General features: G+C 38.7%; 1 protein-coding gene across 2 annotated transcripts in view; it reads right to left on the bottom strand.

Annotated features, from left to right (window-relative positions):
* Nucleotides 1–17646, bottom strand: part of LOC128738718 (plasma membrane ascorbate-dependent reductase CYBRD1) — a 140402-nt gene that overhangs the window by 13629 nt on the left and 109127 nt on the right. For both annotated transcript variants that reach the window (XM_053834044.1, XM_053834045.1), the window contains exons 2-3: nt 12081–12301; nt 11798–12020 (exon numbers count right to left, since the gene is read on the bottom strand). In XM_053834044.1, coding sequence (XP_053690019.1) covers nt 11798–12020; nt 12081–12301 — 444 coding nt within the window. The remainder of the gene's footprint in view (nt 1–11797; nt 12021–12080; nt 12302–17646) is intronic.

Below are 17646 nucleotides of genomic sequence, written 5' to 3'. Positions count from 1 at the left end.
CAAGCTTTCAGAAACAGCCAAGTTTGATTTTTGTCGTTTGCCCCTTTTTGAGATATTCTATTCCAAAAAAGACTAAAAAACACAGGAAAAACGTTAGAACTCGTTATACGTATGAGTTTTCAACATACAATGTTCTACAAAAATATGTCTTTTGATAAGATAACCAACTTTGTAAGACATTATGATGCAATAAAACCATTGCATTTGAAGTAATCAGCGAAAAAGTGATTTTTGAGAGGTCTTTTTATAAAACACCCCGTAAGTTAGAAACGCCTAAAAATAGGCTTACTATGTCTTTAGCAAAGTTACTTATATAATATTTAGCTACAACTTTGTCGAAGAAATTATCCTTCTATCTCTTTCTTATTAAAAGTTATTATGGATTATGTGTTTACAAGCCAAACTGGAACTTAGTCGTTGATTTCGCATTATATGTCTTTTAGAGTTGAACAACTTTGCTGAACATTATAGGGAGCTATTATAAATCGCTTAGCCGCAAAAGTAAGTTTCCACTTAACTTTCGTTTCTGGACCACTGTGCAATCTGAGAACACAAACTGAAAGTAATGATAACTTAAGTTGTACATTTATCAAGGTTTTGGAATCGTGTTTTATTGGTTAAGTATATAATTTTGTTTAGATCAATGAATATGTTATGCCATTTGTCGTAGGCCAACTAGCAATAAAACACCTGTAATCCACTAGGGTGGCGAAAACTGGTGCCATGGCGAAAACTGGTTCCGTTACCCTATTTATGTTGTTCCATTCGTTTTTGTAAAAATTGGCTTGTTTCTTCTACGTACGACTTATGACACTGGCCACAGTTAATTTCATAAACGACGTTTGTGTTTTTGTCTTTTATAATTTTGTCTTTGGTTTTTGAAAATAGTACGTTTTTTACATTGTCAGTTAGTCTGTAAGCTACGTCAATTTTAAATTGTTCTAAATATCTACCTAACTTTTCGCCTAGACCGGTAACATAGGGAATTGTTGACCAAACTCGTGTTTTTAGTCTTTGACCTTGAAATGCGGTCAGGCATTAATATTAATAGTTTTTGAAACAATGGTTCTACAATTGATGGAGGGACGGTAGGGAAAGTAATGATATTTTTTTTGGGAAAGGAAGGGAAAGAGTGGAAAGGAAGGGGGGGGGGTAATAGGTAGCTACGCTTAACAAGTTGTCATTGTGACTCCTACCTTTTGTCCAATGCTGAGAGGTGCATGGGTCGAACCAAGCTATAATCAGAGATTATAACCGGATTTGAACCCACAACACCCGCCAGGGCGTGTGGCTCGCTGGTACCCGTGTACCGTGTTTTTCCTATGACATTAAGGATCCATTAAGGATTATAGTTTCAACTATTGGGACAGCAACGTACAAAATACCAAAATACCTCTCTAACATTCTGAACAATATCGTTGGAAAAACGCCACATAATATAAACAGCTTTCAGTTTATAAAAGATATACGGGAACAAAACTTATCACCGGATACCGTTCTGTTCTCTTTGGATGTAGTTTCTTTCTTCACAAACGTACCTGTGGACTTCGCGCTAGAGTCGGTCGACCAACGATGGGATGAAATCGAGCCGCATACTCGCATTGAAAAGGGTAGTTTTATGGAAATGCTGAAAATCGTGTTAGGTTCAACATTTTTTCAGTACAACGGTGAATTTTTCCGGTGTAACTTCGCCTTTTGTCCGTACCAATCAAATCGTTCGTATTTGGAACTCTGTGGCAGTTACCGCAACTCTAGTGACTTAAGCGCCACTTCCCTGAGATAGAGAAGGCCACCAGAGCACGTCAATGTCCGGCCAGAGACTCTTACCATCGGGCGGGTTTATCGTACCTAAACCACAAAGCCTAGCAAATTGCTACGAAAATTGTATACTTAACACCGACCAAATCAGAACCACGTTTCCTTTTTCACGAGGGTGGAGGCGCACTATCATGAATTATCTCCGAGCGAAATATTTATCAAGCAGGGCGAACATTAACGAACCGATCAAAATGCCTTTATTACTTTTCTCGACTGCACTTTCATTTTATTCCACTTCAACTTTCGAACCGTTTTCAACCCAACAATTTAGATTTGTGCAAATTCTAACTAGCTTTTCTTGGGCCCCACTTTTTTCTTGGGCGTATACACTTTTTTTTTGCTTTGTTCTTCTCACGTGAGTGCTTACCGAGTCCGGAATTACGGGTATCCAACGGCGGTCGGGAGCTCCCACGTGGTTTCTAGGCGAGCAGTGTGTCCAGTGGCAGGTCGTAAGCGCTGGATGGCGGCACCGTAGCCGATGTTGACGACGGCTAATAATTCTTCGGGGTAAATGCGTCCCCGGAATACTGTCGGTGGAGAACCAACGGCTTGCCAAACAGCACGACCACAATCCACCCTCGAGTTTTCAGCCTAGACTAGCACCCTCGTTGAATTGGTGGGTGTACCTATTCAACGAACTCACGTTAATTTTTCACTTTAAGCTTAATACATTTGAGTCTTACCTGAATCGCACAAATTTAAATTACAAACTGACTTATTTTTTCAAGTCGAACTTAATTCCGAACGCGCACTGCAATGAATCGAAAAAACTAATTCAAAGTCCATTTTGATCGTCCAATATTTCATCGAATCACACTTTTTTAAACTTACTATCTGTTCAGCACAGATGCACACTACTCGCGCGTTAACTAAGAGCTTTTTTTTTTAAAAAAAAAATCACTGCTCGAACGAAAAGCGAACTTAACTCGAGTACGGTCTCCACCAAAGTGAAAGAGTCGGTCACGTTTTCCAACTCAAGTGATCGAAAGGTGTTCTCGTGCTGTGTTCTGATTGGTCGTTTTCTATGTACCTATATAAATATCTGCTTATTAATTAATACTCTATGAGAAATTTCTAGAAGTTTCCCGAATGAGGTCATAACGTCGGTACAACGTGGCAGAAATACGCCTCAATTTATACCATCCAGTAACACTGTGTATTCTGTCTTATCTAACGTTTTACTATTCCTCGCTAGGTGTCGCTTTGTCTTATATGCAACGGTGCAAGTCGTACCCACACAACGTTTCGTTCGAAAATTTTCTAACTTATCATTTGCTAACTCGACCTTGCGCCTAAATTTCAACGCACATAAACACATGTAACAAGGTATATTGTTACACCGGCAAAAATTCGGAATGCCAATGGGCAATGCGGAATGCTCTCTCTCCTCCGCAGTTGCAAACATTGTGCGGAAGCGTATCGAACAGGCGGCGTTGGAAAAACTACAACAACAAGGAATAACACCCAGTTTCTACATGCGCTACGTAGATGACTGCTTAATGGGCGCCAAGGTCGATCGTGTACAGCAGATTCCTAATATTTTCAATAGTTTTCACCCACGAATGCAATATACTGTGGAATTAGAAATAAATGGACAACTTAAATTTTTGGATACCATCTTACGTATACAGAACAACAAAATAGCAACGGAATGGTTTCCAAAAGACCCAAATACTAGCTATTTAGATAATAATTCTGTTAGTCCTTTTTGTAATAAGAAAAATACGGTAGTCGCTTTGGTTGATAGGGCTTTACAGTTGACAGATGCCGAAATTAGACCGAAAACATTACAAACAGTAAAAACAATAATAAAATTGGTGGACAAGACACAAACACGTATCACTCTTACAACATTTAAAGATAAAAACAATATTAAAAAAATTATTTTTACCTACGAGTCGACCGGTTTCAGGCATTCTATGCCTATCATCAGGACGATGCCGATGTCCAACTGATTACGCATTGTTTATCTGGTTGTATCCACGTCGAAGAGCGGGAGAAATTGTTAACTTGATCTCACTTTTTTGCCAATCCAAAGAGAGGGGAAATTATTGGTGGATCATCTCCATTCATAAGAGGTTTCTCTGCATTGGCGATATACATTGATTCCCATGCATTTAGCAGTGAAACCTTCTTAATGGTTTTGATTAATTTCGCACTCTCCCAATTTATTTTATGCCGTAATTCTTCACTGTGTGCTGCTACACTAGAGTCACATGATCGGCTGTGCTCCACGGCCTTCCTATGTTCCCTTAGTCTAATTTTAAATTTGCGACGTGTTTGTCCAATGTAGATAGCGGGGCAATCTTGGCATGGAATTTGATATATTCCAGATTGTTCCTCAAGCGGGATTTTGTCTTTGAGGTTGCACAACATTTCCCGTAGAGTGCAGCTGCTTTTGAAGGCTGTCGCAAATCCATGTTGGTGAAGAATGTTTTTGATCGAGTTTGTTATAATTGGATAAAACGGTAGGCTGATCCTAACTTTCTCATCGCTGTCTGGTTGAAGAGTTGTTGCATTCTGTCGGTGTCTTTTCCGTTCATGTTTCCGCAGGATTTTGTTCACAAAGTTGCTGTCATATCCATTCTGTCCGGCGATTTTGTGTATTTTCTCCCTTTCCGCATTAAACTCTTCTTCTTCTAACGGTATATTGAAAAGGCGGTGGGCCATCGAGTGGAATGCTGCTTGCTTTTGGGCTCCAAAATGGTTGGAGTCGGATGTTATGAAACGGTCTGTTGAAGTTGGTTTACGGTAGATGCCAAATTTCAAACTCGATCAAAAACATTCTTCACCAACATGGATTTGCGACAGCCTTCAAAAGCAGCTGCACTCTACGGGAAATGTTGTGCAACCTCAAAGACAAAATCCCGCTTGAGGAACAATCTGGAATATATCAAATTCCATGCCAAGATTGCCCCGCTATCTACATTGGACAAACACGTCGCAAATTTAAAATTAGACTAAGGGAACATAGGAAGGCCGTGGAGCACAGCCGATCATGTGACTCTAGTGTAGCAGCACACAGTGAAGAATTACGGCATAAAATAAATTGGGAGAGTGCGAAATTAATCAAAACCATTAAGAAGGTTTCACTGCTAAACGCATGGGAATCAATGTATATCGCCAATGCAGAGAAACCTCTTATGAATGGAGATGATCCACCAATAATTTCCCCTCTCTTTGGATTGGCAAAAAAGTGAGATCAAGTTAACAATTTCTCCCGCTCTTCGACGTGGATACAACCAGATAAACAATGCGTAATCAGTTGGACATCGACATCGTCCTGATGATAGGCATAGAATGCCTGAAACCGGTCGACTCGTAGGTAAAAATAATTTTTTTTAATATTGTTTTTATCTTTAAATGTTGTAAGAGTGATACGTGTTTGTGTCTTGTCCACCAATTTTATTATTGTGGTGCTCTTACGGTGGCGCGAAAGCAAGAAAAAGAGTAAAAACAATGCTACATAAAAATCATTATCTTAGGTATTTCGTAGAAAAGGTAATAAAACAAAGATTACATAGGATGTACAATACATTAGAAGTACCAAACAAAGAAACAGCTCAACAATGTGTGACAATTCCCTATGTTGCCGGTCTAGACGAAAAGTTAGATAGATATTTAGAACAATTTAAAATTGACGTATCTCACAGACCAACTGACAAAGTAATAAAAAACGTACTACTTACAAAAACCAAAGACAAAATTATAAAAGACTAAAACACAAACGTCGTTTATGAAATTAACTGTGGCCAGTGTCACAAGTCGTACGTAGGAGAAACAAGCCAATTTCTACAAAAACGAATGCAACAACATAAATAGGGTAACGGAACCAGTTGTCGCCAGGGCACCAGTTTTCACCACCCTAGTGGATTACAGGTGTTTTTTACAACACCTATGCAATCAAAAAGCTAACATACAATAACGTGCAGTATGAAATGCCAGATACGCTGATTTACTGCTTACGTTAAGGCTTATTAGCTACCTGGAATGGGTAGTTTAATATACAAATTTGCAATTTTTCCTCACAGTAAAGTAGAAAACAACTCCCCTGTCCCCTCATTGCATAGCCAGAAAGCGGATAGTAATATTCGCCATGATTGTGCAACATTACGCCGAATATCATTTTGCGAAAAACCTTAAGCGGATGGTACATTCACGGAAAACTTTTTTGTGGAAAGTACCATTTCGCGATCCTCTCCTTACTCGCTGTCGCTCGTTTCAGGAAACCCAGGTAGACCTAGGAAAATAAATAAACCTAGACAGTAGTGATTTCTGCGGGGAGTTGCCTCCCCACAGTGGGCGGCGCTTCCGCCGGCGGGTCACCGGCAACACTCGCGGCCGTCTGGTCCTGAATGATCTAGTGTTACTACATATAGATAGCTTTTGTGGTCTTGTTATTGATTAAAGTTTTATGGAAGAGTCTCGAATTTCTCGAGCTCGATTAGTTCTTGAGTTTCGCAAAAATTTCTGTTTGATTTGTATGAGAGTCCATATCCCCCTACCACAGGGGTGAGAGGTGTCTAACTATCATAAAATAAATTCAAGACTCTAAAATCTCCCACATGCCAAATTTGGTTCCATTTGTTTGATTAGATCTCAAGTTATAAGGAAATTTGAATTTCATTTGTATGGGAACCCCCCCTCCTAAATAGGGGAAGGGGCTTAATTGATCATAGAAAAAATTTCTGCCTCCTAAAAGCCCCACATGCCAAATTTGGTTCCATTTGCTTGATTAGTACTCAAATTATAAGGAAATTTGTATTTCATTTGTATGGGAGCCCCCTCTCTTAAAACGGAAAGGGGTCGTAATTCACCATAGAAAAAAATTCTGCCATCTAAAACTTCCACATGCCAAATTTGGTTCCATTTACTTGATTAGTTCTCGAGATAAGAGGAAATTTGCATTTAATTTGTATGGAAGCCCACCCTCTTAAAGGGGAGATGGATCATAACTCGCTTTCTAAAAAGGAGAGGGGTCTCAATTCACCATAGGAAAAAATCTTGCCTCCAAAACCACTTACATGTCAAATTTGGTTCCATTTGATTGACTAATTCTCGAGTTATGAGGAAATTTGTTTTTCATTTGTATAGGAGCCCGCCCTCCTAAAGTGGGGAGGGGTCCTAATTCACCAAAGAAAATATTCTTGCCCTCGAAAACTTTCACATGCCAAATTTTGTTCCATTTGCTTGATTAGTTCTCGAGTTATGAGGAAATTTGTATTTCATTTGCATAGGAGCCCCCCCTCCTAAAGTGGGAAGGGGTCCTAATTCACCAAAGAAAATATTCTTGCCCTCGAAAACTTTCACATGCCAAATTTTGTTCCATTTGCTTGATTAGTTTTCGAGTTTTGAGGAAATTTGTATTTCATTTGAATAGGAGCCCCCCCTCCTAAAGTGGGGAGAGGTCCCAATTCATTATAGAAAAAAATTTTGTCTCCAAAAACACACACATGCCAAATTTGGTTCCATTTGCTTGATTAGTTCTCGAGTTATGAGGAAATTTGTATTTCATTTGTATAGGAGCCCCCCCCCTCCTAAAGTGGGGAGGGGTCCTAATTCACCAAAGAAAATATTCTTGCCCTCGAAAACTTTCACATGCCAAATTTTGTTCCATTTGCTTGATTAGTTCTCGAGTTATGAGGAAATTTGTATTTCATTTGCATAGGAGCCCCCCCCTCCTAAAGTGGGAAGGGGTCCCAATTCATCATGGAAAAAAATGTTGTCTCCAAAAACACCCACATGCCAAATTTGGTTCCATTTGCTTGATTAGTTCTCGAATTATGAGGAAATTTGTTTTTCATTTGTGTAGGAGCCCCCCCCCCTCCTAAAGTGAAGAGGGGTCCTAATTCACCATAGAACATTTTCTTGCCCACGAAAACTTTCACATGCCGAATTTGGTTCCATTTGGTTCTCAAGTTATAAGGAAATTTGAATTTCATTTGTATGGGAACCCCCCCTCCTAAACATCATCCTCTTAATTCATCATAGAAAAAATTTCTGCCCCCTAAAAACCCCACATGCCAAATTTGGTTCCATTTGCTTGATTAGTACTCAAATTATAAGGAAATTTGTATTTCATTTGTATGGGAGCCCCCCTCTTAAAAGAGGAAGGGGTCGTCATTCACCATAGAAAAAATTTCTGCCATCTAAAACTCCCACATGCCAAATTTGGTTCCGTTTACTTGATTAGTGCTCGAGTTATGAGAAAATTTGTATTTCATTTGTATAGGAGCCCCCCCTCATAAAGTGGGTAGGGGTCCTAATTCACCAAAAAAAAAAATATTCTTGCCCTCGAAAACTTTCACATGCCAAATTTTGTTCCATTTGCTTGATTAGTTCTCGAGTTATGAGGAAATTTGTATTTCATTTGTATAGAAGCCCCCCCTCCTAAAGTGGGGAGGGGTCCCAATTCATCATAGAAAAAAATTTTGTCACCAAAAACACCCACATGCCAAATTTGGTTCCATTTGCTTGATTAGTTCTCGAGTTATGAGGAAATTTGTTTTTCATTTGTGCAGGAGCCCCCCCTCTTAAAGTGAAGAGGGGTCCTAGCTCACCATAGAAAATATTCTTGCCCTCGAAAACTTTCACATGCCAAATTTGGTTCCATTTGCTTGATTAGTTTTCGAGTTATGAGGAAATTTGTATTTCATTTGTATGGAAGACCCCCTCTTAAAGGGAAGAGGAGTCATAATTCCTCTTCTAAAGAGGGGAGGGGTCTCAATTTACCACAGAATAAATTTTTGTCACCAAAAACACTTTCTTAAAGGGGAGATGGGTCATAACTCGCTTTCTAAAGAGGAGAGGGGTCTCAATTCACCTTAGGAAAAAATCTTGCCTCCAAAACCACTTACATGTCAAATTTGGTTCCATTTGATTGACTAATTCTCGAGTTATGAGGAAATTTGTTTTTCATTTGTATAGGAGCCCGCCCTCCTAAAGTGGGGAGGGGTCCTAATTCACCAAAGAAAATATTCTTGACCTCGAAAACTTTCACATGCCAAATTTTGTTCTATTTGCTTGATTAGTTCTCGAGTTATGCAGGAATTTGTGTTTCATTTATATGGCAGCCCCCCTCTTAGTGGGGGAAGGGGTTTCTAAACATCGCTAAAACCTTTCCTGGCCCCCAAAACCTCTACCTGCAAATTAAATTTTCATGCCGATTGGTTCAGTAGTTTTTGATTCTATAAGGAACAGGCCAGACAGACAGACAGAAGTCCATTTTTATATATAAGATGTAACTTGTTTCTATATGCAGAATTTGTCCAATAATTGTTTGTAAATTAGTTTTAAGAAAGGATAACGGGTTCATATCCTATATTCAAATACAGATACAAATACAATTCCTAAGGTCCAAGAGATTTGCGGTCTTCAGCAAAAACGTTTATTTCAAGAGCTTCGATAACTGCCTAGAACATTGTATACTTGTAAAATGCAACTAACAAAAGCTAAATATGAAAAACCAATTGTTAAAGAAGTTTTAAAGAATATGCCCTATAGTTCAGGACTCGATAGAGATAGAAATTTTATTTCTTCAGCAAAGTTACTTGTTTTTCCAATATTTACAACTTTTCTGAAGAAACTATGTCTATATTTTCTAACACAAAAAAGTTATTTTTTTATTTTCATTATAGTAAGCGATGACGAACTTTTGACAGTTTTAGATTAAGGGGGATATTCATACGAACAAAAATGCTAAAGACCATTAATGATAAAATGGAAGCAAAAGACACTAGGAAAAAAGTTCCGCTATTTTGGACCACTGTGCGGTGGATGCGACGCGTGCAACAGAAAGATCACTCAGGAAGATAATTTTTGTGCCACAGTTTGTTCATGTCCCCTTAACATGTGAGCACTTTCACTAAGATGAGTAATGCTCGTTTTAAATTACAAATTAATCCTTGAAGATACTAAAAGAGACAAATGCCTCCACACACTCGCGGCTCGCGGTATTCTGCAAACTGATGTATTTTTATGATATTCACATATCTTTAGAACATTTTTGTTGTCTAAATTGTATAGTTTTAAAAATATACTGATAAAATGATTTCCAGCGGTCTATCAAAAATGATACCTAATATCTCAAAAACTGTGATACTTAGAAAAATAGTATCTTCAGAAAATATTTCTGCAATGAGATTATCTGCAACTTTTCTGAAGAAACCATTGTTACGGCAGAAAGCCGCATTGTAATATTCCCTCGCAGTTAGCTCTATTGTCCAGCCGAATCTAGTCACAAAAGACTATTGTTCGTTCGACCGAACGTGATACGCAGTAGCTATTGTTCTGAACGTGGAAGAAATCTATTTACTACAAGTGTATAAAAGGCGATCAATAAATAGCAATCACAATCATTATTCAGTGCACTAGCAGCCACCGCCGTTGGCGGATGTGTATTATTTTACTGTGTGAAGAAGCCAATTCCATTAGTAACCGGACTACCCTAACGACGATCAAAAACAACCATCGTTCTATATCATAAAACAAAAAAGTTTGATTTTACAGCGCCACCTGTGGCTGAGCTCCAAACTAAACATAATAATCAACCGTTGCGTCTATTAACATACAAAAATTCTTCCTAATACCGTGGACCCCCGTTCGTTTGACCGTTTTTAATCTGAACACTTTTTAATTTGAACCCCGTTGGTTTGCACGACGTGCAAATTAAAAATGGTTCAAACGTCATTCTCAATATGACAACATTTGCTTATCCAGAAAATGCACATAAACACGATTTGTTTGTGCTGATCTACCGTGTTTAAACTGTTTCACATTGCGTTTTCCCAACGATTATGGTAAAAATCCGATCGGAGAATGAAATATACGCTGCTTGCAACTGCCAACTGAATCAAACCACCAAAACAATAACAAAGAGCAGGGCAGCCAGTTCACACAAGTTCCAGCATACTTAGGGTTACCAGTTGTTCAAATTAAAAACTAACCCCGTTAGTTTGCATGAGAAATCGTTCAAACGAACGGGGGTCCACTGTAAAACAAAATTAATACTATAAAAACCTAGATTGTTGTTTTTACATTGAGTAATTCTCAAGAAAAGGGGCCACTACTGAAACGAGGTCTTCAAATATTGGAACTTTTTGCACTTAATTGGTAGAAAATGATTAAAAAATAAGAATTACACTTTTAATACCTCGAAATAGTGGACCCCTCGTTCGCCAAGGGGCCTAACAGTTTCAAAAAAAGTTGAATTTTGAGCAAACCTTGAGATTAATATCATGTGATATTTCATAAATTTGCTATGAAACAACTAACAAATGGCCCGATTTTGTAAAGAAAAAGAACAGAGCTTTCGAATGGAGCAACATTTTTTTGGCGGCCATCTTGGATTTGGTCGCCATATTGGATTTTATCAAAAAATCGCCGTTTTCACCATAAATCACCCCACTGATTTTCATTTTAAGACCACCATTGGAAAGCTGAGAAAAAATGCTACAAAAAAATTCACAAAATTAGATGTGCAGTGGCATTAACTGAATAAAACAACCAGTTATTTGTAGCAAGGTTCATAATTTTCATATAATTATTGTGATATTTTCAAAGTTTACTATGAAACAAACTACAAACGACACAGTTTTGTGAAGAGGAGAAATGGGGATTATAAACGAAGTGAAAAAAATTGGCGGCCACCTTGGATTTGGCCACCATGTTAGATCTTATCAAAAAATCACCGTTTTCTCCATGATCTCCGCAACCGATTTTAATTTCAAGACCACCATCGGAAAGCTGAGAAAAAATGCTATGAGAAACATTTATCAAGCTAGGTGTGCAATGGCATTAACTAAATAAAATAATTAATTCTCATTTTAGACTATGTGCTTAACCGATACTTTAGCTGAGAAAAAATGCTATAAGAAACATTTATCAAGTTAGGTGTGCAATGGCATTAACTAAATAAAATAATTAATTTTCATTTTAGACTATGTGCTTAACCGATACTTTAAACTGTTTACAAAATTACCTGAAGAATCCTAGCACAAACTGTAGAACAAACAATCCCATGGTAATGCAGCCAAGCCAGGAATGTAACGAATAAAAATTAGGATTGTTTGTCTGATTGTGTGAGTCCCAAACCGCAAGAAATCCAATTACGATGCAGGGAATCGAGCAAGCGTGGAAAAACGTGTGGCATAGTTTGACGATAAGATGAGAACAACAACGGCAGATTCGGTAAAGTAAAATAGCTGTAAAGAAGTATTAGCAAATTTAATTTTTAATTTAATGATTTATCAATTAAAACTTACAGAAGCCGGACATTGTTATGTAACCGCCTACCATAAGAACAGGATGGAGATTGAATTGCAGCTTGGGATCATCCATACTGATACCTTTTCGATAATATATAACCCAGAATATTGTCAGCACCGATGCGGCTATGAGTAGTATTGATGAAACAACTACTACTAGAATATACTCGAACCATGCTCCACAATTCCACACACGATCGTCTTCATCGTCATAGCGCCTGCAAGATGAAAGCTTATTTATAGATTATCATGTATATAATTGTATTTGCAAGGTAGAGTGCGTTTTTTTGTGTCTTGCTAAGAGAATATTTAACAAGATGCATCTTGAAGGCGGCAGTCATTTGAGTAACCTTTCCGAAGACCGATACTTTCTAGATAATCAGCAGCACAAGATACAGCCTGTATAAGAATACTACATATATACTAGCATCACGTAGTGAGTCAGTTCTGCACTATCTTCCATACCAGCTTGAAGGTGGCAGTCATTTGAGTAACCTTCCCGAACACCGCAAATTTCTAGATAGTCAGTGGCGCAAGATATAGCCTATTTAACCCTTTGTCTGTACACTGGGGTCAATTTGACCCCAGGCCACTTTGAGAAGCTATAACTTTTTTATTTTGAAGTAGGACTACAACTTCTTTGATTTCTATATTAGGGTGCACTTTAGAAAAACGAAAAGGGAACATGTAACGAAAAGTGGTTATAGTTTGCACGCTTATAACTCAGTCATCCGTCAACAGATTCTAGAGATGCTATGTATCAATCGACTGGAAACTTTTCAAAAAATCTATTACAACACAGTAGATTACATGTTTCCCTAACAGACGTTTAATAATTGAGAAAATGTGAGTCGAATATCTAATATTTCATTATTTGCATTTTTTTGCCTCCCTACGTCAGTGCTTCCCTAGCACGGATGACAGAAATATATACGAGATGAGCTATGGGTTAAACTTCCTTACCTTCTTCGGTCACCGGCTTTCGTTGGAAACACATCGGCAAGCAGCTAGCTTGCGACGCATCGGACAGCCCGTTTTCGAGTCACATCCGTGGCATAATTTTAAAGGTTGTATTTGAAACATTGTTTGCCTTTGCCTCGGTGCGCGTCATTAGTCGGTCGCCGGCTTTCGTTGGCGAAACATCAGCCAGCAGCTAGCTTCCAACGCATCGGACAGCCAGTTTTTGAGTCACATCCGTGGCATAATTTTAAAGGTTGTATTTGAAACATTGTTTGCCTTTGCCTCGGTGCGCGTTATCAGTCGGTCGCCGGCTTTCGTTGGCGAAACATCAGCCTGCAGCTAGCTTGCGATGCATCGGACAGCCAGTTTTCGAGTCACATCCGTGGCATAATTTTAAAGGTTGTATTTGAAACATTGTTTGCCTTTGCCTCGGTGCGCGTCATCCGTCGCTCACCGGCTTTCATTGGAGACACATCAGCAATCAGCTAGCTTGCGACTCATAAACATAAAAGTCTATCTTGATTACAGATCCTACCAGTAGCGTTTGTCCCATAAACAGTATTCCCACCATTAATCCACACACCAATAACCTATCTGATGGACGAAAGTAGACAATGGACACCACGAGTCAGAAATTTGAGAATTCGAGATTAACAAACGGACCTTTTCAGGTCCACCATTTAAATTAGCTGAAGAGTTGAAATTATGAATTTCTCACATGTAAGAACACAATCCTTTACCTTTCGTTACTCGCGTCAACTCTGATTTATAGACATGCTGAAACGTAACAGAATTCACTCGAATACTAATGCCACTTGGTGAAAAACTTATGGAACTTTTTCCACCAATTGAAAGATCTTTGTGTGCGGATCAACTTTACTGGAAACAGTAATTTTATTTATTGCTTGATTACCGAGATAAAGTCAACGGTTCACAGGCGTTGTACAAAATACAACAGCGCGAGTAAACCTTCCGTTACTACGCAACTGGGGAATCTATTATATGAAATTCGTATAAAAATCACCGGCTTTGGCATTGGGAGACGAATTGCTCTACATTCGTAGGCTTACTTCAAGCCTGCGCCCGTGCCACTAGGCATGGACCCTTGTACTTTTTAAATGAATTAGTCTACTTCTTTCGCGACTAGGTGTGTCTATCGGAGATCTTTTATTATAGATGTTTTTCGATCAAAAAATTTCGAAAACTTACGTTTTGCGACAATTTTATTGAAAAACTTACGTTGTCTGTACATTCAAACTGCTATATTGTAGCGAAAACTTGACGGATTTTCGAATTTATAGATGTTTCAGGATCAGGAAGGTAATTTAATGGACTAAATGATAAAATTATGAATGGCGACTGGGCGAAGAAGACTATTTACAAGAGGGGGTTTTAATAAAGAAGAGTCGGAAAAATCGGACTTTTTCAGATTTGTGACGTTTATATCACGAAATCCTTACCACCTAGAGCGATGGTTCCTTCTACAAAAATATACGTAAACATGGAATCTTCAAAGTTACTTGTGGCATTTTACAGGATTTGCTCGCTAGGTGGCATTAATGAGAGAATAATCAACTTTTTTGTATTAATTTTTTTGAATTCTACTAGTGTAAATCGTTCTTACCCGCGGAAAAATTGGACATATAGGCAAGATTTGTAGTAAACATGGTCTTGTGAGAGATAAAACCTATGGCTAATAGCGTGGTTCAGAATTTGATCACTAGGTGGCATTGCACAGTGGGGAATCGCTGGCCAGCAGCCAAAAAATGAAAGTTCATTTCGACTCTTCGTTGTATTTTTCCTGTGATTCTATACTATTGAAGTGTTCAAATCCAAAATTTTAGATCAATATCAGGGTGTCGACTCAAATCCAAAAATAAAATTCCCTGACTTTCCCTGATTTTCCCTGATGCTTCAAATATTTTTCCCTGACCCTCAAAACTCGAATATCAAGCTTATTTGGGCGATTTCCGGCTTAAGTTTTTAGCCCTTTAGCATGGATTATGCGAGCTACTGAAAACTAAAGCTAGATTTCTTCATGTTTTTAGAACATATATCAAAGATTCTTAGCCTATTTCTTACCAGCGTTTCGAAAACGCCCTCTTCTATCGAGTCTAGGGACAGTTATGTTTGAGGTATCAACATGAATCCAAAGAAACAAAGATTGAGAAATAATCTAATATTCTAATCCACCTGTTTTTGCACAAAGCTTAGATGTTACATACAAAAAAATTACAGTCGTGTAAACATAACAAATCATAACAGTCAGCTCAAACTAGTAACTTTGCCGCTGGAAGGTGGACACATGTCTGCGAGTTTTCAGTTAAACTAAAACAAAACTTTCCTGGAAGTTCCAGCTTGTTATCTTTGCTGCAAAAAGCATGGGGTTAAGAAAATGATTCCCCAAAGTACGAGCTTCGAGGTACGGCAAAACTTTAGCTAGATATATTATTAGAAAATTAGAAGGATAATGTCTAGTGACGGTTAAGACTTTGCTTTGCTTTGCTAGGGACGAATTCTATGACAGGTTCGAAAGGATTTATGTGGGGTGTGCACGACTTGAAAATTCAAGACTCTAGCTCCCAGATCGATCGTGTTTAACGGTCAAAACTTTTTGGAAGTCACAATATACATCTTTTCTTAGCGACTTTGACCACTATCTCGTCGTAAAATCCACCCAAGGTTATCGAAATCGGCGAAGGCTCGCTCTGAGAGGATGTTGCATTTCAACATCTAGCGGTTTACGGCATATGACGTTGCAGTGGAGTACACCAGAAAGCTTGATCAACGAATCGCAGAACAGCAGGACGAAAGGGAATAAGACGTAAGTAGGCTGTGGAGGATCCGCCATGGCGCCAACAACTACGAGGGAAGTGATAGGCACGACGTGGGGAAGACAATCACCCTTATTCTGCGAGTCACGTGACTCAATACGACAATTGTCACTCGCCGTGACTCGCCATGGCGAGTCGAATTGAGTGCTGTCACCTAGGTGACAACCGTGTCACCTAGGTAACACCCCGTGTCACCTAAGTGACAAACCGTGTCACCTAGGCGACAATTGTCGCCTCATTCGCGATGACTCCAAATTAGTTACGTCACTCGCCTCGCAGAATAAGGGTAAGTGTATCAGCTTGTTTGATGTCGAATGCCAGAAAATGACAGATGAGAAGAACCAGGCCAAGAGTCGCATGCCCACTGCGGATCACGTCAGAACAGAGAAACATGTAAGCTTTCTGCGTATTACGTAACCAGCTGAACCAGTCCCGAAGGTTGCAAACTCTCATAAGCGCAAATTCTACAGAACGTTAATGCTCCCGGTAACCCTTAACGGACATGATTCATGGACACTGAAGGAAGATGATCAATGCTCGGGGCTTCTAAGTGTAAAATTCTGCAATTGGTGAAAACGCTGTAGATCGCGTGTAAATAACAGTATGTATCCTGCTTTGTGCTCTCGATGTCTGCAGCGTGAAGTGCGTGAGGCCTGCCATTGCCGATTACGAGCGAGTACGACGAGCAAAACAAATAAAAAATTTACGGCAAACTGAAAGATAATCGAATCGCCACTAGACATGTAACAAGTTTTAATTCAACCGATCAATCTGCGTATATTTTACACGAAAATTGATTTGATTCCAAAGTTGATCAACAATATTGCCGGGTAAACAAAATTTCCCTGATTGAATTTCGAAATTCCCTGATATTCCCTGATTTCCCTGATCCAAAAATGAATTCCCTGATATTCCCTGATTTTCCAGGTTTTTACAGGAAATCGACACCCTGTCATTAAAAAAGCGCCATATTTTCGCGTAAAACACGCTTGAAAGTTTTGAAGCCAAGGTTCGCCACTATTGACACTACCGGTAAAAGTTGGCGTAAAATATGAGCTTTCAAATGGATATAGTCTCATTTAGCGCAGAGTAGCGCAGAGCACAGATATTACGCTTGTAAGGCTAGAGGCTACTATATCAGAATTCAACAATATAGACAAAATGCAAACACTCAAAGTAAACGTAGGATATCTTAATTATGTGATATCTCCTTTACATGGTTGGATAAGCTGCTTCGAATGTATGGTCCATATTGCATATTGACTAGATTTTAGAGGTTGGAGGAAATCTGGAGGATACAGCGATAGTAATGACGGAAATACAGCTCAAAGATCTTATGCCAAACCTGGTATTAGTTCTGAAATCACGGGTATAGATATGAAATTAATTAAAAGGTTGAGAAATTTTCTAATAGCAAGTTCTTGAACATATTATTTCAGAAAAAATCGAAACTTATTGTTTGTATACCAAAAACCTTTATGTCAGGGTATAGTCTCATATAATACATCCACTGCAATGCAAAGAATTTGAATTCGCGGTCATAAATGAATCTAGACAACTATATTGCTGATAGGACGAATGACAGAAGAAGCGCAAAAATAAGTTTTTTTTTGCTTAATTATAGTCACTTTAACAACTCGGGTCATTCGTGACTTCTGCGGGGTTGGGAATTGAACCACGGTCCTCGGTGTGAGAGGCGTGAATGCTAGCCACTACACCGGTATTGACCCTCACGAAAATAAGGTTATTGCCTTATGCTAAAAATAGTG

Source organism: Sabethes cyaneus, chromosome 2 (assembly GCF_943734655.1).
Source record: "Sabethes cyaneus chromosome 2, idSabCyanKW18_F2, whole genome shotgun sequence".
Classification (NCBI taxonomy): Eukaryota; Metazoa; Arthropoda; class Insecta; order Diptera; family Culicidae; genus Sabethes; species Sabethes cyaneus.
Note: the sequence above shows the minus strand (reverse complement) of the source record. Positions and strands in the feature narration are given on the sequence as shown.